The sequence below is a fragment of the Oncorhynchus gorbuscha genome, linkage group LG15 (assembly GCF_021184085.1).
Source record: "Oncorhynchus gorbuscha isolate QuinsamMale2020 ecotype Even-year linkage group LG15, OgorEven_v1.0, whole genome shotgun sequence".
Taxonomy (NCBI): domain Eukaryota; kingdom Metazoa; phylum Chordata; class Actinopteri; order Salmoniformes; family Salmonidae; genus Oncorhynchus; species Oncorhynchus gorbuscha.
Genome location: NC_060187.1, coordinates 1,179,392 through 1,203,081, shown reverse-complemented (window position 1 = coordinate 1,203,081; position 23,690 = coordinate 1,179,392). Strand labels below are relative to the sequence as shown.

General features: G+C 45.1%; 1 protein-coding gene across 1 annotated transcript in view; it reads right to left on the bottom strand.

The window, feature by feature from the left end:
• The window catches only part of herc2 (HECT and RLD domain containing E3 ubiquitin protein ligase 2), a gene marked incomplete in the record, with an annotated part of 175,944 nt that extends 152,468 nt beyond the window's left edge, over positions 1-23,476 (bottom strand). Inside the window, 4 exon segments of the mRNA XM_046299907.1 lie at positions 10,625-10,756; positions 13,064-13,157; positions 18,312-18,421; positions 23,309-23,476. Coding sequence (XP_046155863.1) covers positions 10,625-10,756; positions 13,064-13,157; positions 18,312-18,383 — 298 coding nt within the window.
• Between the last annotated feature and the right edge of the window lie 214 nt (positions 23,477-23,690).

Sequence of the window (23,690 nt, the reverse complement as noted above, 5' to 3'; positions counted from 1 at the left end):
TGATCCATAAGAGCATAACAAGCTCAGCATCAGATGTTTCAGTATGTCTCTGTGACGGCCCACAACGACTTGTTCCCCACAACACCCCACAACGACTTGTTCCCCGCAACGACTTGTTCCCCGCAACGACTTGTTCCCCGCAACGACTTGTTCCCCGCAACGACTTGTTCCCCGCAACACCCCACAACGACTTGTTCCCCACAACGACTTGTTCCCCACAACGACTTGTTCCCCGCAACACCCCACAACGACTTGTTCCCCGCAACGACTTGTTCCCCGCAACGACTTGTTCCCCGCAACGACTTGTTCCCCGCAACGACTTGTTCCCCGCAACGACTTGTTCCCCGCAACGACTTGTTCCCCGCAACGACTTGTTCCCCGCAACGACTTGTTCCACGCAACGACTTGTTCCACGCAACGACTTGTTCCCCATAACGACTTGTTCCCCACAACACCCCGTAACGACTTGTTCCCCACAATGACAAAGCGAATACATGTTTTTAGACATTTTTGCTAAATTATTGAAAATAAAATACTGAAATGTAAAATGTATACTGTTCGTCAAACATCTCATTCCAAAATCATGGGCAATATTCTTGTTCTTATTATTATGGGATGAGTTGGACCGCAGAGTGAAGGAAAAGCAGGCAAAAAGTGCTCAGCATATGTTGGAAATTCTTCAAGATTGTTGGAAAAGCATTCCTGATGAAGCTGGTTGAGAGAATGCCAAGAATGTGCAAAGCTGTGGCTACTTTGAAGAGTCCCTGTGTTATTTCATAGCTTTGATGTCTTCATTATTATTCTACAAATGTAGAAAATAGTAAAAATAAAGAAAAACCCTTGAATGAGTAGGTGTGTCCAAACTTTTGACTGGTACTGTATATATAGCAGCTAACTGACATCATCTAGATACAACAGCTTGGTACACCTGTGTTTGGGGGGTTTCTCCCATTCATCTCTGCGGATTCCCTCAAGCTCCGTCAGGCTGGATGTGGAGCGTCACTGCACAGCTATTTTCAGGTCTCTCCAGAGATGTTCAAATCGGGTTCTGTCTGGGCCACTCAAGGACATTCAGAGACTTGTCCCGAAGCCACTCCTGCATTGTCTTGGCTGTGTGCTTAAGGTTGCTGTGTGCTTAAGGTTGCTGTGTGCTTAAGGTTGCTGTGTGCTTAAGGTTGCTGTGTGCTTAAGGTTGCTGTGTGCTTAAGGTTGCTGTGTGCTTAAGGTTGCTGTGTGCTTAAGGTTGCTGTGTGCTTAAGGTTGCTGGAAGATGAACCTGATTGGTGGAGTTCTGCAGAGATGGTTGTCCTTCTGGAAGGTTCTCCCATATCCACAGAGGAACTCTGGAGTTCTGACAGAGTGACCATGGGGTTCTTGGTCACCTCCCTGACCAAGGCCCTTCTCCCCCAATTACTCAGTTTGGCCGGGTAGCCAGCTCTAGGAAGAGTCTTGGTGGTTCCAAACTTCTTCCATTTAAGAATGATGCTGCAGAAATGTTTTGGTACCCTTCCCCAGATCTGTGCCTCTACACAATCCTGTCTCGGAGCTCTAAAGACAATTCCTTTGACCTCTTGGCTTGGTTTTGGCTCTGACATGCAGTCAACTGTGATACCTTATATAGACAGATGTGTGCCTTTTCAAAGTCATGTCGAATCAATTTGCCACCATGGCCTTTTTTTTAACTCCCTTCTCACATCGTATATAGACTTGTTTCTACTGTATTATTGACTGTATGTTTGTTTTACTCCATGTGTAACTCTGTGTTGTTGTACGTGTCAAACTGCTTTGCTTTATCTTTGCAAGGCCGCAATTGTAAATGAGAACTTGTTCTCAAAAAAAATATTTTGTAATTAATTTATCACAGGTGAACTCCAATCAAGTTGTACAAACATTTCAAGGATGTACTTTGAACTAGCAAAATGATTTTGTCAGACAACTCTACAGCATACGTTAGCCGCTACTATCTCAAAGACAGTACAGTATGGGGAACACAGAGATAACGTTAGAGGGTTGTCTGGCTGAGCAGAGATTAGTCGACGACTTTAAGGAGTTAAAAACTATCAGCAACAAAAAGTTTAAGAAACATACCCAACTGAAATATGTTATTTCATAGTTCCTTATCTTTCTATTGCTGTCTACCAATGTGGACCTGGTAGAGACAATGGAATGTCCACTATTTTTAGCTTTGGGATTCAAAGATTTAAAAAGCAAACAAAATGAACCATCTTCTGAATGTAATGACTGCACTACTGGCCCTGCACTACTGGCCCTGCACTACTGGCCCAGCACTACTGGCCCAGCACTACTGGCCCTGCACTACTGGCCCAGCACTACTGGCCCTGCACTACTGGCTCTGCACTACTGGCCCTGCACTACTGGCCCTGCACTACTGGCCCTGCACTACTGGCTCAGCACTACTGGCTCAGCACTACTGGCTCAGCACTACTGGCTCAGCACTACTGGCTCAGCACTACTGGCTCTGCACTACTGGCCCTGCACTACTGGCCCTGCACTACTGGCTCAGCACTACTGGCTCAGCACTACTGGCTCAGCACTACTGGCTCAGCACTACTGGCTCAACACTACTGGCTCAGCACTACTGGCTCAGCACTACTGGCTCAGCACTACTGGCTCAGCACTACTGGCTCAGCACTACTGGCCCTGCACTACTGGCCCTGCACTACTGGCCCTGCACTACTGGCCCTGCACTACTGGCCCTGCACTACTGGCCCTGCACTACTGGCCCTGCACTACTGGCCCTGCACTACTGGCTCAGCACTACTGGCCCTGCACTACTGGCCCTGCACTACTGGCTCAGCACTACTGGCCCTGCACTACTGGCCCTGCACTACTGGCTCAGCACTACTGGCCCAGCACTACTGGCTCAGCACTACTGGCCCTGCACTACTGGCCCTGCACTACTGGCCCTGCACTACTGGCCCTGCACTACTGGCCCTGCACTACTGGCCCTGCACTACTGGCTCTGCACTACTGGCCCTGCACTACTGGCCCTGCACTACTGGCTCTGCACTACTGGCCCTGCACTACTGGCCCTGCACTACTGGCCCTGCACTACTGGCCCTGCACTACTGGCCCTGCACTACTGGCCCTGCACTACTGGCCCTGCACTACTGGCCCTGCACTACTGGCTCAGCACTACTGGCCCTGCACTACTGGCCCTGCACTACTGGCCCTGCACTACTGGCCCTGCACTACTGGCCCTGCACTACTGGCCCTGCACTACTGGCCCTGCACTACTGGCCCTGCACTACTGGCCCAGCACTACTGGCCCTGCACTACTGGCCCTGCACTACTGGGCACTACTGGCCCAGCACTACTGGCTCAGCACTACTGGCCCTGCACTACTGGCCCTGCACTACTGGCTGCACTACTGGCCCTGCACTACTGGCCCTGCACTACTGGCCCTGCACTACTGGCCCTGCACTACTGGCCCTGCACTACTGGCTCAGCACTACTGGCTCAGCACTACTGGCCCTGCACTACTGGCTCAGCACTACTGGCCCTGCACTACTGGCTCAGCACTACTGGCCCTGCACTACTGGCCCTGCACTACTGGCCCAGCACTACTGGCCCTGCACTACTGGCTCAGCACTACTGGCTCAGCACTACTGGCTCAGCAGCACTACTGGCCCAGCACTACTGGCCCAGCACTACTGGCCCAGCACTACTGGCCCAGCACTAGCACTACTGGCTCAGCACTACTGGCCCAGCACTACTGGCTCAGCACTACTGGCCCTGCACTACTGGCCCAGCACTACTGGCTCAGCACTACTGGCCCTGCACTACTGGCCCTGCACTACTGGCCCTGCACTACTGGCTCAGCACTACTGGCCCTGCACTACTGGCTCAGCACTACTGGCTCAGCACTACTGGCCCAGCACTACTGGCTCAGCACTACTGGCTCAGCACTACTGGCCCAGCACTACTGGCTCAGCACTACTGGCCCAGCACTACTGGCCCAGCACTACTGGCCCAGCACTACTGGCCCAGCACTACTGGCCCAGCACTACTGGCTCAGCACTACTGGCAAGCACACAGTACTATAATCAGGACTGGACAGGAGAGAACAGGGGCCACCCGGCTGGGCTGGTCCAGACAAGGACTCCCATCTCCTGCAGCCAGACATGCACCACCATGCTGCCACACCCAGCCCTGTGGATCGGAAACAGAGAACGAAACCGACCGAGGCACCAACATTTTGTATTTTTTAAGGATCCCCATTAATATCTGCCAAGGCAGCAGCTACTTTTCCTGGGGCCCAGCGAAATTAAGGCAGGTAGACAATAATGTTTTTAAACAAATACATTTCATAACAGATTTCACAATACATTAAGTGTGTTCCCTCAAACCACTACTCTACTACCACATATCTACAATACATTAAGTGTGTTCCCTCAGACCACTACTCTACAATACATTAAGTGTGTTCCCTCAGACCACTACTCTACAATACATTAAGTGTTTTCCCTCAGACCACTACTCTACAATACATTAAGTGTGTTCCCTCAGACCACTACTCTACAATACATTAAGTGTGTTCCCTCAGACCACTACTCTACAATACATTAAGTGTGTTCCCTCAGACCACTACTCTACAATACATTAAGTGTGTTCCCTCAGACCACTACTCTACAATACATTAAGTGTGTTCCCTCAGACCACTACTCTACAATACATTAAGTGTGTTCCCTCAGACCACTACTCTACAATACATTAAGTGTGTTCCCTCAGACCACTACTCTACAATACATTAAGTGTGTTCCCTCAGAGCACTACTCTACAATACATTAAGTGTGTTCCCTCAGACCACTACTCTACAATACATTAAGTGTGTTCCCTCAGACCACTACTCTACAATACATTAAGTGTGTTCCCTCAGACCACTACTCTACAATACATTAAGTGTGTTCCCTCAGACCACTACTCTACAATACATTAAGTGTGTTCCCTCAGACCACTACTCTACAATACATTAAGTGTGTTCCCTCAGACCACTACTCTACAATACATTAAGTGTGTTCCCTCAGACCACTACTCTACAATACATTAAGTGTGTTCCCTCAGACCACTACTCTACAATACATTAAGTGTGTTCCCTCAGACCACTACTCTACAATACATTAAGTGTGTTCCCTCAGACCACTACTCTACAATACTACTCAGACCACTATCTACAATACATTAAGTGTGTTCCCTCAGACCACTACTCTACAATACATTAAGTGTGTTCCCTCAGACCACTACTCTACAATACATTAAGTGTGTTCCCTCAGACCACTACTCTACAATACATTAAGTGTGTTCCCTCAGACCACTACTCTACAATACATTAAGTGTGTTCCCTCAAACCACTACTCTACAATACATTAAGTGTGTTCCCTCAGACCACTACTCTACAATACATTAAGTGTGTTCCCTCAGACCACTACTCTACAATACATTAAGTGTGTTCCCTCAGACCACTACTCTACAATACATTAAGTGTGTTTCCTCAGACCACTACTCTACAATACATTAAGTGTGTTTCCTCAGACCACTACTCTACAATACATTAAGTGTGTTCCCTCAGACCACTACTCTACAATACATTAAGTGTGTTCCCTCAGGCCACTACTCTACAATACATTAAGTGTGTTCCCTCAGGCCACTACTCTACAATACATTAAGTGTGTTCCCTCAGACCACTACTCTACAATACATTAAGTGTGTTCCCTCAGACCACTACTCTACAATACATTAAGTGTGTTCCCTCAGACCACTACTCTACTACCACACATCTACACTACAATACTGTTATCGTGTGTGTGTGTAGGTTACGTGTGTAAGCATGTGTCTGTGCCTGTGTTTGTGTTGCTTCACAGTCCCTGCGGTTTTATGCTGGGTTTCTGCACAACACGTTGTGACGTCAGTTAATGTAACAAAGAGCTTTATAAATAAATGTCATTGATTTCAACATGTTAATATCTTTCACAAATACAAGTAGCAATTTAGTCGGTTTCTCCTCCGCTTTGATCCAGGAGAGATTGACATGCATATTATTAATGCTCTCTGTGTACATTTAAAGCTGCAATGTGCCACTTTTTGGGTGACCCGACTAAATTCACATAGAAATGTGTGCTATAGATATGTCATTCTCATTGAAAGCCAGTCGAACTGACTGTAACTAACTGCAGCTCTATGTTAAGTGTTGCAGTCATTTCAGTCACTGTAGTAGCTGACGTGTTGAGTGTTGCAGTCATTTCAGTCACTGTAGTAGCTGACGTGTTAGTGAGTGTTGCAGTCATTTCAGTCACTGTAGTAGCTGACGTGTATAGTGTTGAGTGTTGCAGTCATTACAGTCACTGTCAGTAGCTGACGTGTAGTGTTGAGTGTTGCAGTCATTTCAGTCACTGTCGTAGCTGACGTGTATAGTGTTGCAGTCATCCACATACATAGCAACTCTGGCTTTACTCAAAGCCAGTGGCATGTCGTTAGTAAAGATTTTAAAAAGTAAGTGGCCTAAACAGCTGCCCTGGGGAATTCCTGCTTCTACCTGGATTATGTTGGAGAGGCTTCCATTAAAGAACACCCTGTTGTGTTCGGCCAGACAGGTAACTCTTGATCCATTAAGCTTTTTCTTGAGTGGGCAGCTTGATGAAAGCCAGTCAAGATTTAAAATCACCCAGAAAATATACCTCTGTTAATATCACATACATTATCAAGCATTTCACACGTTATCCAGACACTGACTGTTAGCATTTGGTCTATAGCAGCTTCCCACCAGAAAGGGCTTTAGGTGAGGCAGATGAATCTGTAGATCCTCTCTAATACGAACATACGAGGCAACACCTCCACCATTGGCATTCCTGTCTCTTCTGAAGATGTTGAAACCATATATAGCTACCACTGTATAATTTAAAGGAATTACCTAAGTCAGTTTCAGAGATAGTCAGTATGTGAATGTTATCCTTTATTATGACCAGACTAGACCCAGCAGAGCATACCGTGGGGGTTTGGGGATAGGACCAGACCCAGCAGAGCATACCGTGGGGGTTTGGGGATAGGACCAGACTAGACCCAGCAGAGCATACCGTGGGGGTTTGGGGATAGGACCAGACTGGACCCAGCAGAGCATACCGTGGGGGTTTGGGGATAGGACCAGACTAGACCCAGCAGAGCATACCGTGGGGGTTGGTGTTGGATTTGGAGTGGTACCCAAATGAAACACTAGACATAACCATCCTGGCCTGCAGTCTGTCCAGTCATTTGATAGTCCAGTCACACCTCGCAGTGCCAGGAGAGGCACACCAGCAGGAGTCCAGTCAGACTTCAGAGGAGACAGCCAGGTGGGGAAAGGATCACTATTCCAATATCTCAGTCACATGTAGAAGTGGAGAGTCCATTGCTGTCAACACAGCACTGCATTTTAACATTACACTATCCTCTGGGCTTGTCTACAAAAAAGCAGCTACAACGTCTGATGTCAGAACTGAAATTAGCAAGAGATGCATTATTTAAAACCATGATTGTGATGATTTCGTCTGAGACAACAACATCTCAGACCGAAACAGCAGCCTACAAGCAGTAAGCAGGTTGAAGACTCGAGTCAAGTAGGGTTGCACATATTGGAAGTTAACGGGAATATATGGGAATTACCATTTAAAATGTAGATGTTTATACAATTGGATATATTTACCTTAACATAAGTAGACATAATTGCAAATGATTAATTCCTTCCAATAGAAAAAAACAAAAAAACAATTTAGTTACGAATTGAACTTTAATTAAATGAGTCTTCACATGGGATGATTTCACTGAACATTAAATATTGAACGATCCCCAATGATCCATCACATCTCTCAAAAACATTTTCAACATACATCTGTAAAATGATAGTCTAGAAACTAAAGCTTTGGTTGTCTTCCTCTCAGTCTTCCATGTCTTCTCCCTGGACCTCCTCAATGTCCACCTCATGAACATCAGACTCTGAGGCGTCATCTTCACTGTCACTTTCCAACCTTGAGGATGGGTCATTGTCAGGCTCAAAAAGCATCAAATTTTCCCAAGTGGCCACCAATTTTTCAACCCTTGTATTGGTCAGCCTGTTGCGTGCTTTGGTGTGTGTGTTCTCAAACAAGGACCAGTTGCGCTCTGAGGCGGCTGATGTTGGTGGGATTTGGAGGATGATGGAGGCAACAGGGGAAAGAGCCTCAGATCCACAAAGTCCCTTCCACCAGGTGGCTGATGAGATATGTTGGCATGACGGAGATGCCATATTGCATATCTCCATTCCAAAGCCCTTGTTTGGAAGTGTACTTCGCCAGACTGCCAAGAACCTTGCCCTCTTCCAGGCCAAGGTGGGGAAACACGGTAGTGATGACACCATAGGCCTTGTTGATCTCTGAACCAGACAGGATGCTCTTGCCAGCATACTTGGGGTCCAACATGTACGCTGTGGTGTGTATGAGCTTTAGGCACAAGTCTTCACGCGTTTTGATGCATTTCAGAACTGCAGTTTCCTCTGCTTGGAGCAACAGTGAAGTGGGCAGGGCAGTACGGATTTATTATCTCACATCTGCAAGCAGAGTCTGAACATCAGACAGGATGGCATTGTCTCCCTAATTCCGTGTAATGGCTAATGCTGTAGGTTTCAGGAGTTTCAGGCTGCTTACCACTCTCTCCAAAATACATCGTCCAGGAGGATCCTCTTGATGGGGCTGTCCATATCGGCAGACTGTGATATGGCCATTTCTCAGAGAGACTCCTTCCCCTCCAGGAGACTGTCAAACATGATGACAACACCACCCCAACGGGTGTTGCTGGGCAGCTTCAATGTGGTGCTCTTATTCTCCTCACTTTGCTTGGTGAGGTAGATTTTGCTGCTATAACTTGATGAGCCTTCTCATACCTAACCATTTCCTTGGCTCTCTTGTAGAGTGTATCCATTGTATCAGTGCCATGATGTCCTTGAGGAGCAGATTCAATGCATGAGCAGCACAGCCAATGGGTGTAATGTGAGGGTAGGACTCCTCCACTTTAGACCAAGCAGCCTTCATGTTCGCAGCATTGTCTGTCACCAGTGCAACTACCTTCTGTGGTCCAAGGTCATTGATGACTGCCTACAGCTCATCTGTAATGTAGATACCGGTTTGTCTGTTGTCCCTGGGGTCTGTGCTCTTGTAGAATACTGGTTGAGGGGTGGAGATGATGTAGTTAATTATTCCTTGCCCACGAACATTAGACCACCCATCAGAGATGATTGCAATACAATCTGCTTTCTCTATGATTTGCTTGACCTTCACTTGAACTCTTTTGAACTCTGCATCTAGCAAATGAGTAGATAAAGCATGTCTGGTTGGAGGGGTGTATGCTGGGTGAAGAACATTCAGAAATCTCTTCCAATACACATTGCCTGTGAGCATCAGAGGTGAACCAGTTGCATACACAGCTCGAGTAAGACATTCATAAGCATTTCTCTGACTACGTTCCTCCATTGAGCCAAAAAAATGTATGATTCTAGGAGGACCATGAGCTGTTGCTATCAATAAGGTGTCTGATTCATCATTTACACCTCGAATAGAAGTAGAGGGGCTTTTGTCAGAGGTTGCTTGTTGTGAGCGCTGAGGGAACTTTATGCACTTGGCCAGATGTTTCTGCATCTTTGTTGCATTCTTCACATATGATTTGGCACAGTATTTGCAGTATTTGCAAATGTACACAGCTTTTCCTTCTACATTAGCTGCCGTGAAATGTCTCCACATCAGATAGTGCCTGTGGCATTTTCCTGTAAAGATTAGAAAAAAATGAGTAAATAACTAAACCAATACAATTCCATGTACAAATAAATAGTTAGATTAGATTAAAGAACTCCTTTGTAAGATAAATGCTTTACAATTAAATATGTATGGAAACAGGTGAATTAACACTCCTCAGTTAGCAGGCTCGATTAAGCTAAAATCCACATGGTAGCAAAAATGAACTAGAAGAAGTTGTTAACAAGTTAGAAATGATTTAAACACACTTTGCTGCAGGCTACTATTTACTAGTTAACAACAAATCATGTATCATATAAAATATATTCCCCCCACCCAGTATAGTAATGAAAACTTACCAGAAAGCATGTAGTCCTTGGCTCAGACAGTGTAGTAGTGTGGGCTCAATGGCATCTCGTTAGTGTGCAAGATCTTGAGAATCAGCTGTGCATGTGGTGGAATAATGCACTGTGCATGCAGAGGGTTGCAATTCCATTGAATTGGGGATAGTTTAACCACAATATGCAACAAGACCTAGAATTGCCTTATGTGTATCCCACAAATAAAGGCTCACTGTTATAAGCTAACTTTTTAAAAATTAATTTAAGCAAAAATCCCAAAATTCACAGGCTTAACTTCACATGGAAAAATTCCAGAAATGTACTGGAAAGTTTCGGACCTTTTGCAACCATAAGTCAAGTCACCATTTACAGAGAACGTGTTTACTCCTACTCAGCTCTGTCCGGGAATAAACACCCGCCCGGCTAACGCCCCCAGTCCCATGTCTCGATGATAGAGTGATGGACAAACACCCACCTGGCTGCCGCCCCCAGTCCCATGTCTCGATGATAGAGTGATGGACAAACACCCACCTGGCTGCCGCCCCCAGTCCCATGTCTCGATGATAGAGTGATGGACAGATGTCGACACTTCCTCCTCTTCCTTCTTCTCTTTATCGTTGGATTCATCCTTCTTCTGAGTACCGAAGCAATCAGTGCAGTCTTCTGGAGGGAGGAGACAAACATACACAGCATTACAGAACCATCTCATGTATGTCCTCGCATCAAATCAAATGTATTTATAAAAGCCCTTCAGACATCAGCTGATATCTCAAAGTGCTGTACAGAAACCCAGCCTAAAACCCCCTAACAGCAAGCGATGCAGGTGTAGAAGCACGGTGGCTAGGAAAAACTCCCTAGAAAGGCCAGAACCTGGGAAGAAACCTAGAGAGGAACCAGGCTATGAGGGGTGGCCAGTCCTCTTCAGGCTTCTGGCATCCTAGCTCCTAAAGCAAACAATAAATCCTGGCTTCTTTAACAAGGTGGTGCTGATGAGTGATGCTTGGGACTCACAGATTTGAAAAATGTTTGTTTTTGAACACCTGTAACTGCCATTTCCTGCAATCCAGGGTCATAAACGATAACAATTAAAGTAGCAAACACAGTGGGTGCAAATTAATTATTTGAGTTTCATTTAAAATATTTTTCACAGTATTTTTCCTAGAATTATCCGAGCTATTTCATTTTTCAATGGTCAACAGATCAGGGACCATAAGTATGAGGGCCAGGCGAGAGCAACTCAAGTAATTCACAGTGTGTTCACATATTGTGTGAGTGAGTGAATGCGAGTGTGTCGGAATGGCCGATTAATTAGGGCCGATTTCAAGTTTTCATAACACTCTGTAATCGGCATTTTTGGACACCAATTAGACAGATCATGGCCGATTACATTGCATTCCACGAGGTGACTGCGTGGAAGGCTGACTACCTGTTATGTGAGTGCAACAAGGAGCCACGGTAAGGTGCTAACCAGCATTAAACTGATCTTATAAAAAAACAATCAATCTTCACATAGTCACTAGTTTAACTAGTAATATCATCAACCATGTGTAGTTATCTAGCTTGTCCTGGGTTGCATATAATCAATGCAGTGCCTGTTAATTTATCATCAAATCACAGCCTACTTCGCCAAACGGGGGATGATAGGCTAGACCCCTTTTTTCTACACTTCCTGTCTGAATGACGTGCCCAAAGTAAACTGCCTGTTGCTCAGGCCCTGAAGCCAGGATATGAATATAATTGGTACCATTGGAAAGAAAACACTTTGCAGTTTATAGAAATGTTAAAATAATGTAGGAGAATATAACACAATAGATATGGTAGGAGAAAATACAAATAAAAACCCACATTGTTTGAGAGAGAGATAACATCCTCTTAGAAAATGCATGAGAAAGGTCATATTGTCAAATAGATGGATCCCTGGATGCCTTTCCTATGGCTTCCACAGGGTGTCAGCAGTCTGTTCAAGGTTTCAGTCTTGTAAGTTCAAAAATATTATAATTTTTGTCCAAAAGGAAAAGGCATGCTGTCGCACAAGGTTAGTAGCTACATTTTACAACAGATACAGGGTTTCTGAATACTCCCGTAAACCCATCTCATTGGCTATCTAGCTAGCTTCGTTTGACCCCAATTGGTGCTTATTTGACAAAGATACAGTCGATCAAATGAAGAACGGCCGCGTCATCGGCGTGCCATAATGGCGTCACTCTCTGACCATATTTGGTGTCCTATAGGATATACTACACCCCTAATGGTATAGTGAAGTCTGGTTACGTTCTAGGATCTCTGATATGGTGTCCTATAGGATATACTACACTCCTAATGATATAGTGAAGTCTGGTTACCTTCTAGGATCTCTGATATGGTGTCCTATAGGATATACTACACCCCTAATGATATAGTGAAGTCTGGTTACCTTCTAGGATCTCTGATATGGTGTCCTATAGGATATACTACACTCCTAATGATATAGTGAAGTCAGGTTACGTTCTAGGATCTCTGATATGGTGTCCTATAGGATATACTACACTCCTAATGATATAGTGAAGTCTGGTTACGTTCTAGGATCTCTGAGGAATAAATATGAATGTGATTTGACCGGTTGAAATAACATTTAGGGTTAGATTTTCACAGATTCCTTTCTTTGCAAATTGAACAAGTGGGAAAAAAATTGATTGCGCATTCTATATGGACCTTTTTAGGATATGAAATGATTTTATCTAACAAAACGACACTTCATGTTATCTCTGGGACCCTTTGGATGATTAATCAGAGCAAGATTTCAGAATGTAAGTTCACATTTTACCTTCAGAGGTGAATTTATCAAACCTATCGCAGTGAAAAAAAAGTGTTTTGTTGTTAGGAGCTCTTTAAAAAATAATAATAATATACTAATATATATACTAATATATTTAAAAGGTCCCGGGGTATTGTCATGAAAAGGTACAGGGTAGATGGGTATGTAGTTCCTACCTGGGTGAGCCGATTCTTCTCCATTGAAAGTGATCTCTTCATCCTTCACCATCTCATTCCACATCTCACTCAGCCCTTCTGGAGAGAACACTCGCTGCCACAGGAAAACACATCAACTTAGAGTTTATACTTATACTTACTTATATCCTTTCAAAACATACCCACACGAAACAGTCAGAACAACAACAGCCTAGCCAAGGAATAGGGCGCCCAGGTCAAAAGTAGTGCACTATATAGGGAATAGGGCTCTGGTCTATAGTAGTGCGCTGAATAGGGAATAGGGCTCTGGTCAACAGTAGTGCACTACATAGGGAATAGGGCTCTGGTCAACAGTAGTGCACTATTTAGGGAATAGGGCTCTGGTCTATAGTAGTGCACTATATAGGGAATAGGGCTCTGGTCTAAAGTAGTACCACTATATAGGGAATAGGGCTCTGGTCAACAGTAGTGCACTACATAGGGAATAGGGCTCTGGTCAACAGTAGTGCACTATTTAGGGAATAGGGCTCTGGTCTATAGTAGTGCACTATATAGGGAATAGGGCTCTGGTCTATAGTAGTACCACTATATAGGGAATAGGGCTCTGGTCTATAGTAGTGCACTATATAGGGAATAGGGCTCTGGTCTAAAGTAGTACCACTATATAGGGAATAGGGCTCTGGTCTATAGTAGTACACTATATAGGGAATAGGGCTCTGGTCTATAGTAGTGCACTATATAGGGAATAGGGCTCTGGTCTATAGTAGTACACTATATAGGGAATAGGGCTCTGGTCTATAGTAGTGCACTATATAGGGAATAGGATTCTGGTCTATAGTAGTACACTATATAGGGAATAGGGCTCTGGTCTATAGTAGTACACTATATAGGGAATAGGGCTCTGGTCTATAGTAGTACCACTATATAGGGAATAGGGCTCTGGTCTATAGTGGTGCACTATATAGGGAATAGGGTTCTGGTCTATAGTAGTGCACTATATAGGGAATAGGGTTCTGGTCTATAGTAGTACCACTATATAGGGAATAGGGCTCTGGTCTATAGTAGTACCACTATATAGGGAATAGGGCTCTGGTCTATAGTAGTGTACTATATAGGGAATAGGGCTCTGGTCTATAGTAGTACCACTATATAGGGAATAGGGCCCTGGTCTATAGTAGTACACTATATAGGGAATAGGGCTCTGGTCTATAGTAGTACCACTATATAGGGAATAGGGCTCTGGTCTATAGTGGTGCACTATATAGGGAATAGGGTTCTGGTCTATAGTAGTGCACCATATAGGGAAATCTCGCGTCTTGTGACGGCCGGCCGCCCAACAACCTGCCCGCTTGACCCTATCCCCTCCTCTCTTCTCCAGACCAGATTTCCGGAGACCTTCTCCCTTACCTCACCTCGCTCATCAACTCATCCCTGACCGCTGGCTATGTCCCTTCCGTCTTCAAGAGAGCGAGAGTTGCACCCCTTCTGAAAAAACCTACACTCGATCCCTCCGATGTCAACAATTACAGACCAGTATCCCTTCTTTCTTTTCTCTCCAAAACTCTTGAACGTGCCGTCCTTGGCCAGCTCTCCCGCTATCTCTCTCTGAATGACCTTCTTGATCCAAATCAGTCAGGTTTCAAGACTAGTCATTCAACTGAGACTGCTCTCCTCTGTATCACGGAGGCGCTCCGCACTGCTAAAGCTAACTCGCTCTCCTCTGCTCTCATCCTTCTAGATCTATCGGCTGCCTTCGATACTGTGAACCATCAGATCCTCCTCTCCACCCTCTCCGAGTTGGGCATCTCCGGCGCGGCCCACGCTTAGATTGCGTCCTACCTGACAGGTCGCTCCTACCAGGTGGCGTGGCGAGAATCTGTCTCCTCACCACGCGCTCTCACCACTGGTGTCCCCCAGGGCTCTGTTCTTGGCCCTCTCCTATTCTCGCTATACACCAAGTCACTTGGCTCTGTCATAACCTCACATGGTCTCTCTTATCATTGCTATGCAGACGACACACAATTAATCTTCTCCTTTCCCCTTCTGATGACCAGGTGGCGAATCGCATCTCTGCATGTCTGGCAGACATATCAGTGTGGATGACGGATCACCACCTCAAGCTGAACCTCGGCAAGACGGAGCTGCTCTTCCTCCCGGGGAAGGACTGCCCGTTCCATGATCTCGCCATCACGGTTGACAACTCCATTGTGTCCTCCTCCCAGAGCGCCAAGAACCTTGGCGTGATCCTGGACAACACCCTGTCGTTCTCAACCAACATCAAGGCGGTGGCCCGTTCCTGTAGGTTCATGCTCTACAACATCCGCAGAGTACGACCCTGCCTCACACAGGAAGCGGCGCAGGTCCTAATCCAGGCACTTGTCATCTCCCGTCTGGATTACTGCAACTCGCTGTTGGCTGGGCTCCCTGCCTGTGCCATTAAACCCCTTCAACTCATCCAGAACGCCGCAGCCCGTCTGGTGTTCAACCTTCCCAAGTTCTCTCACGTCACCCCGCTCCTCCGTTCTCTCCACTGGCTTCCAGTTGAAGCTCGCATCCGCTACAAGACCATGGTGCTTGCCTACGGAGCTGTGAGGGGAACGGCACCTCAGTACCTCCAGGCTCTGATCAGGCCCTACACCCAAACAAGGGCACTGCGTTCATCCACCTCTGGCCTGCTCGCCTCCCTACCACTGAGGAAGTACAGCTCCCGCTCAGCCCAGTCAAAACTGTTCGCTGCCCTGGCCCCCCAATGGTGGAACAAACTCCCTCACGACGCCAGGACAGCGGAGTCAATCACCACCTTCCGGAGACACCTGAAACCCCACCTCTTTAAGGAATACCTAGGATAGGATAAGTAATCCCCCTCACCCCCCCCCCTAAGTTTTAGATGCACTATTGTTAAGTGACTGTCCCACTGGATGTCATAAGGTGAATGCACCAATTTGTAAGTCGCTCTGGATAAGAGCGTCTGCTAAATGACTTAAATGTAAATGTAATGTAATGGAATAGGGCTCTGGTCTATAGTAGTACACTATATAGGGAATAGGGCTCTGGTCTATAGTAGTACCACTATATAGGGAATAGGGCTCTGGTCTATAGTAGTGCACTATATAGGGAATAGGGCTCTGGTCTATAGTAGTACACTATATAGGGAATAGGGCTCTGGTCTATAGTAGTGCACTATATAGGGAATAGGGCTCTGGTCTATAGTAGTGCACTATATAGGGAATAGGGCTCTGGTCTATAGTAGTGCACTATATAGGGAATAGGGCTCTGGTCTATAGTAGTACACTATATAGGGAATAGGGTCTATAGTAGTGCACTATATAGGGAATAGGGTGCCGGTAGTATTATTGTATTTTATTGAAGCAAGAGGGCAACATGGAGTGCTCCCAAAGGGTTTATTCTTGGACAGATTGATAAAGCCTCTTGTTCTTCAAGAACCAGATTTGGACCTTGTCAGCATCCAATATATTATAGACTACAGCAGGTTCACCAACAATCTGTCAAACATAAAAAAATATGAACAGGCAGTAGGTTGAATAATGTTGTCAGGGACATAACGTGGGCAGTAGGCTGATAAGATAGATATATTGCTGAAGTTACTGAATGAATAGCGTGCCATTTGAAGGTCTGGGAAAACAGCGCAATTAAATGATCCTCTTACAGCCTGCTTGACAGTCCATGAGTCAATGAGTGAAGAAAGAAAGGCTTACGCTCCTCACATTGCTTCATCAAGTAATCCAAGACCTATTGACTAAAATGGACTAACAGCCAAAACAGGCTTTCAAAGATTCAGGTTCCAATGTCAATAACATGGCCGACACCAGGCAGACGAACATCCAAGTCATGTGTCGGACAGGAAGGAGCTGGAAAACTCTCAGCCCGTGTCCTAAACAGCATCCCATTCTCTATATAGTGCACTACTTCTGACCAGAGCCCTGTGGGCCTACATACGAAACAGGCTGCTATTTGGGATACACACTTGGACATCATTGAGAGCTGCCAGTCTAATTATGGTAACAAGCATTTAGAGGAATACTTGTGCAATACTAGATCAGATGTCGGGAAGAAAAAACAAACAAACATCACATTGCATAATTTCACACAGCCAGCTTGAATGTTTAAAAGGGACACTTCAAGGATTTTGTCAATGAGGCCATTTTTGGCAGAAACCCAACTCGTCAATTGCATTGCTCATCTGCAGAAACCCATCCTGAAGATCCCCTTTAAACTGCAGTGGGCCCAATGCTGGAGCATTAAAGTATCCCCTTTAAATCTGGGCCCAATGCTGGAGTTCTGAAGTCGAAACCAGTATCCCCTTTAAACTGCAGTGGGCCCAATGCTGGAGTTCTGCATCATCCCTTTAAACTGCAGTGGGCCCAATGCTGGAGTTCTGCACCTTACTTTGATGAAACCAGTATCCCCTTTAAACTGCAGTGGGCCCAATGCTGGAGTTCTGCACCTTACTTTGATCGAAACCAGTATCCCCTTTAAACTGCAGTGGGCCCAATGCTGGAGTTCTGCACCTTACTTTGATCGAAACCAGCATGAGCCTACCTAACATGCTGGCAGACACGGTAAGACCACCGCATTACTGAGGAATCAATGTCTTCATTTATCTTTAACATATTGGATATAGACAGGTTGAGGAAGACCCGATTCATTGGCCCGATAATACCATCACTACCACAGGGTAACTGTGCTAATCTTCCTCCCTCACGACGCCAGGACAGCGGAGTCAATCACCACCTTCCGGAGACACCTGAAACCCCACCTCTTTAAGGAATACCTAGGATAGGATAAGTATCCCCCCCCCCCTTTAAGATTTAGATGCACTATTGTAAAGTGACTGTTCCACTGGATGTCATAAGGTGAATGCACCAATTTGTAAGTCGCTCTGGATAAGAGCGTCTGCTAAATGACTTAAATGTAAATGTAAAAATCTGAGATCAGAGGCCCAGTCAGTCTCACTCGATGACTCCAAAATACAGAAGAGAACTGAAAGCAAACATAATGAATACACCTGGAATCAGGTGTATTGTGTGGGGCGTACACACCCAGTAGCCTTGCAGGAGGACGGGTTGGCGACCCCTGCAGGGTGTTCATCTCTAGGCAACACATCTACCTCCATGTTCAAGGTTTTAAATAATAAAAGGTGGTGTCGCCATGATGTTTAAAAGAACGAAAACGATCACCGTTTCATTGTACAATAGGCCTGCTTTCCAGCCAAGAGGTCTCATGGCAGTGAAGAGAGCAGGGGTCTTACCTGCAAGTCTATCTTCAGCCATTTGTCATGGAACCTCAGTTGGGCATCCAGGGTAAAATACGGAGTAGGCATATTTACGTCTTCTCTCCTGGCTGCAACCGCACCAAAACCTAGAAATAGAAGAAAATTATTCAACACAAATACAGCCTCAGTACATCAGCAGCTAGCTATCTTTGACATTTTAAAAAGCCTGTTTCCTAGGTGACGATACTCAGCTAGCGAACACGTTTTCAAGACTCACATCCTAGGCTACACTCGTGAAAAACAAGTTTTGGTTTATTTAATTTATCAGTTGTCAATTTATTAATTGTCTTTTGTTTGAAGCGTTCCTGGCGATGTTGAGTAAGGACATAGAAGTAAGTCTGTGCTACCTGGCCTGCAAGCAAATGGAGGCTTATAAATGTGCCCATGTGATAGTATTTCTGATGGTCTTAACTCACCACCACTAATGAGCTGTGGAGCAGCATTTCTCTTCACCTCAAAACAGCAGGTAAACAAGGTCTGTTTTTACATCCATTGAGAATGACAATACAGACCACTTGACATTTTCCACATTATTTTAACATTACAGCATTATTCTAAATGGATTAAAGCAAAAACTGGTTATTTTATTAAAAATTAAAAATAAATTTAAACAAAATCACATTTACACACTTAAATATTCAGACCCTTTACTCTGTATTTTGTCTAGAGTTTCTCTGTGGAGATGGGAGAACTTCCTGGAAGGACAACCATCTCTGCAGCACTCCACCAATCAGGCCTTTATGGTAGAGTGGCCAGTTGGAAGCGACTGCTCAGTAAAAGACACATGACAGCCTGCTTGGAGTTTGCCAAAAGGCACCTAAAGTACTCTGACCATGAGAAACAAGATTCTCTGGTCTGATGTAAAAAAGATTGAACTCTTTGGCCAGAATGCCAAGTGTCACGTCTGGAGGAAACCTGGCACCATCCCTACGGTTAAGCATAGTGGTGGCAGCATCATGCTGTGGGGATGTTTTTCAGGGACTGGAAGACTAGTCAGGATCAAGGGAAAAATGAATGGAGCCAAGTACAGAGAGATCCTTGATGAAAACCTGCTTAGGACCTCAGACTGGGGCAAAGGTTCACCTTCCAACAGGACAACGACCCTAAGCACACACCCTAGACAACGCAGGATTGGATTCGGGGCAAGTCTCAATATCCCTGAGTGGCCCAGCGAAGGTCCCCGTACAGCCTGAAAGAGCTTGGGAGAGGATCTGCAGAGGAGAATGGGAGAAACTCCCCAAATACAGGTGTGCCAAGTTTGTAGCGTCATACCCAAGAAGACTCGAGGCTATAATCGTTGCCAGATTCTCTGGCAGACCAGAGAATATTGTTTGTTATGGTCTGAGAGTCTTTAGGTGCCTTTTGGTAAACTCCAAGCGGGCTGTCGTGTGCCTTTTACTGAGGACTGGCTTCCATCTGGCCACTCTACCATAAAGGCCTGATTGGTGGAGTGCTGCAGAGATGGTTGTCCTTCTGGAAGGTTCTCCCATCTCCACAGAGGAACTCTGGAGCTCTAGAACATCGGGATCTTGGTCACCTCCCTGACCAAGGCCCTTCTCCCCCGATTGCTCAGTTTGGCCGGGCGGCCAGCTCTAGGAAGGGTCTTGGTAGTTCCAAACTTCATTTAAGAATGATGGAGGCCACTGTGTTATTGGGGACCTTCAATGCTGCAGAAGTGTTTTTGTACCATTCCCCAGATCTGTGCCTTGACACAATCTTGTCACGGAGCTCTACAGACAATGTCTTCGACCACATCACTTGGTTTTTGCTCTGACAACTGTGGGACCTTATATAGACAGACGTGTGACTTTCCAAATCATGTCCCATCAATTGAATTTACCACAGGTGGACTCTAATCAAGTTGTAGAAACATCTCAATGCTCAACGGAAACAGGATGCATATGCGCTACATTTTGTGTCTCATAGTCTGAATAATTATGTAAATAAGATATCAGTTTTTAATTTTGAATACTATTGCAAACATATCTAAAAACCTGTTTTCACTTTGTCATTATGGGATATTGTGTGTTGATTGATGAGGATTTTTATTTTATTTAATCCTGTAACGTAACAAAATGTGGAAAAAGTCAAGGCACTGTATACATACATAGCATAAGTATTCAGCTTCCTGAGTCAATAGGTTAGGAACACATTTGGCATTTAATCCTGAAAAACGACCCAGTATTTGCCAATGTCACGCTTACCCACGCCATGATGCAGACACCACCAGGCTTGAAAATAAGGAGGCAGTTACTCAGTGATGAGTTGTGTTTGTTTTGCCCCAAACACAAGTCCTTTATTTAGTTACTTGTATTTAACTAAGACAGTTAAAGTATTTAGCACCATGTTGCAGCGTAGCCTAGTGGTTAGAGTGTAGAGGCGGCAGGTAGCCTAGTGGTTAGAGTGTAGAGGCGGCAGGTAGCCTAGTGGTTAGAGTGTAGAGGCGGCAGGTAGCCTAGTGGTTAGAGTGTAGAGGTGGCAGGTAGCCTAGTGGTTAGAGTGTGGAGGCGGCAGGTAGCCTAGTGGTTAGAGTGTAGAGGTGGCAGGTAGCCTAGTGGTTAGAGTGTGGAGGCGGCAGGTAGCCTAGTGGTTAGAGTGTAGAGGCGGCAGGTAGCCTAGTGGTTAGAGTGTAGAGGCGGCAGGTAGCCTAGTGGTTAGAGTGTAGAGGTGGCAGGGTAGACTAGTGGTTAGAGTGTAGAGGTGGCAGGTAGCCTAGTGGTTAGAGTGTAGAGGTGGCAGGTAGCCTAGTGGTTAGAGTGTAGAGGCGGCAGGTAGCCTAGTGGTTAGAGTGTAGAGGCGGCAGGTAGCCTAGTGGTTAGAGCGTTGGACTAGTAACCGGAAGGTTGCAAGTTCAAATCCCCGAGCTGGAAGGGTCAGTCATTCAAAAATCATGTTATTTCACACTGAGTGAAATGTAACTTATGCGATTTGTTAAGCCAAATGTTACTCCTAAATTAAGGCATGCCTAAACAAAGGGTCTGAATACTCATGCAATTTAGTTATCAGAGGTGTGTTAAAAAAATTAATGTAATTCAAAAAATAAAATGTTTATAGATTTAATCTCACTTTGTAACACGTTAAAATGTGAAGAAATGCTTTAAGGCACTGTAACTACTGCGATACACACCTTTTCTATTCATGTACATACTGTCTTTACACACACACACTGAACAAAAATATACATTTTTCCATATGAACAAAAAGCATGTTTCTCTCAAATGCTGTGCACATCCCTGTTAGTGAGCATTTCTCCTTTGCCAAGATAATCCATCCACCAGACGGGTGTGGAAAATGAAGCTGATGAAAGAGCATGATCATTACACAGGTGCACCTTGTGCTGGGGGCAACAAAAGGCCACTCTAAAATGTGCAGTAATGTCACAACACAATGCCACATATGTCTCAAGTTTTTAGGTAGTGTGCAATTGGCATGCTGACTGCAGGAATGTCCAACAGAGCTGTTGCCACAGAATTTTATGTTAATTTCTCTACCATAAGCCATAATGTTGTTTTAGAGAATTTGGCAGCGTGTCCAACCAGCCTCATAACCACGCCAGCCCAGAACCTCCACATCCAGCTTCTTCACCTGCGGGATCACCTAAGACCAGCCACCTAATGAAACTGAGGAGTATTTCTGTCTGTCATAAAGCCATCTTGTGGGGGAAAAAACTCATTCTAATTGGCTGGGCCTGGCTCCCCAGTGGGTGGGCCTTTGCCCTCCCATGTGAAATCCATAGATTAGGGCTTAATGCATTTATTTCAATTGACTGATGTCCTGATATGAACTGTAACTCAGTAAAATCGTTTAAAATGTTGCCTTTATATTTTTGTTCAGTATATTTATATTCCCGCCTCTGACATTGCTCGTTCTGATATTTCTTACATTTTGTGGGTTATGTGTATTTTTTTATTATTATTGCTAGGTATCACTGCACTGTTGAACCGAGAAACACAAGCATTTCGCTGCATCTGCGGTTCTCTTTTATTTACGTTAACTTTATTTAACTAAGCAACAGGGGCCTGGGATTATAACAATTGAAATATAGGACAAAACACACATCACAACAAGAGACACATCACTACATAAAGAGAGACCTAAGACAACAAGGCAGCAACACAACATGACAACACAACATGGTAGCAAAACAACAACAGCAATATGGCACAATCATTATTACGATAACATCTGCACATCTATGTACGTGACCAATAAACTATGGTTTGAAATGTGAAAATGCGTTATACTCTCCGACTTTTCCCCAATTACATGGAAAGACTGAACGACTGCTCGTTTATGTAAAGTAGCAGATATTGTCATTGTGCTAAGCTAGCAGGAGCAGCCATTATGGAATGGGCTCGCGTTGAACAACAAAGGCGCTGATTGGCTGACACCGCCGTTCCAAGATGGCTGCTGTGGCTTCTATCATGAGGACAAACAAAAAGGACCGTGGTCCGGAAAACGAGCCATCCGCCGTTCAATCTTCTCCGTGTAACGTTAACAGTTGGGCTATTTGGACAATTCGGTGTATAATGTATTTCTCATCCCCGGATAGAGGTACATTTTCTCCGAGCTTTATCTACCGTCGGCTCCGCGGTGTCTTTATATAATATACACGGGAATGATGTCCGACCGTAGTGCAAAGCGGAGCGGTTCGGATCTGCAGGCTACTGTTTGGTTAGCTAAAACAACGTTATAGCTACAAAACATATCTACACTAGTTACCACACACTTGTTTTTAGCTAAACTGTTGGATACTTGCTGTGTAATCATACTAGCGTTAGTGTTCGGTTAACCGTAAATAACATGAGTTTACTTTAGCGATGCGGCTAGCTGCATCCAAGCTAACTAAACTTAACGCGCTAGGTCATAACAACTGCAAGGACAGAAGCGTTTCACATCCTATACACTCGCCGATGTCACTCACTTCATCTACATTTATACGACAAAATGTATGCGATTAGTTTTGGCCTTACTTGCAAGTTTTTGTTGTTGTATTCTGGCCCCCTCCAGTCCTAACACGGGCTTTGCTGCATTACCAGGTCGTCCATATTGGACCCATGTGATTGACAGCTGAACCTTCCAGGGCGTCGAAACAGATGACGTAGCCAGACTACAGCCAGTCACCGGGACGTGTTCGAATATTGTGCATGCACCCTTCATTCCTCCCTTGTTTCCTTGAAGTAGCCTAATTATTGAACGAACGTCACTACAACTTTAGAGAACGTTCCCTTATTTTAAATGGTCTCATAAAGGTCATAAATTTAAAACGTTTTCATATGAATAATACCGTGATTTCGCCGCAAAACAGAATGCTGCAGTCATGGCAAATCAGAGGGTGATGACTCTTCATGGTAT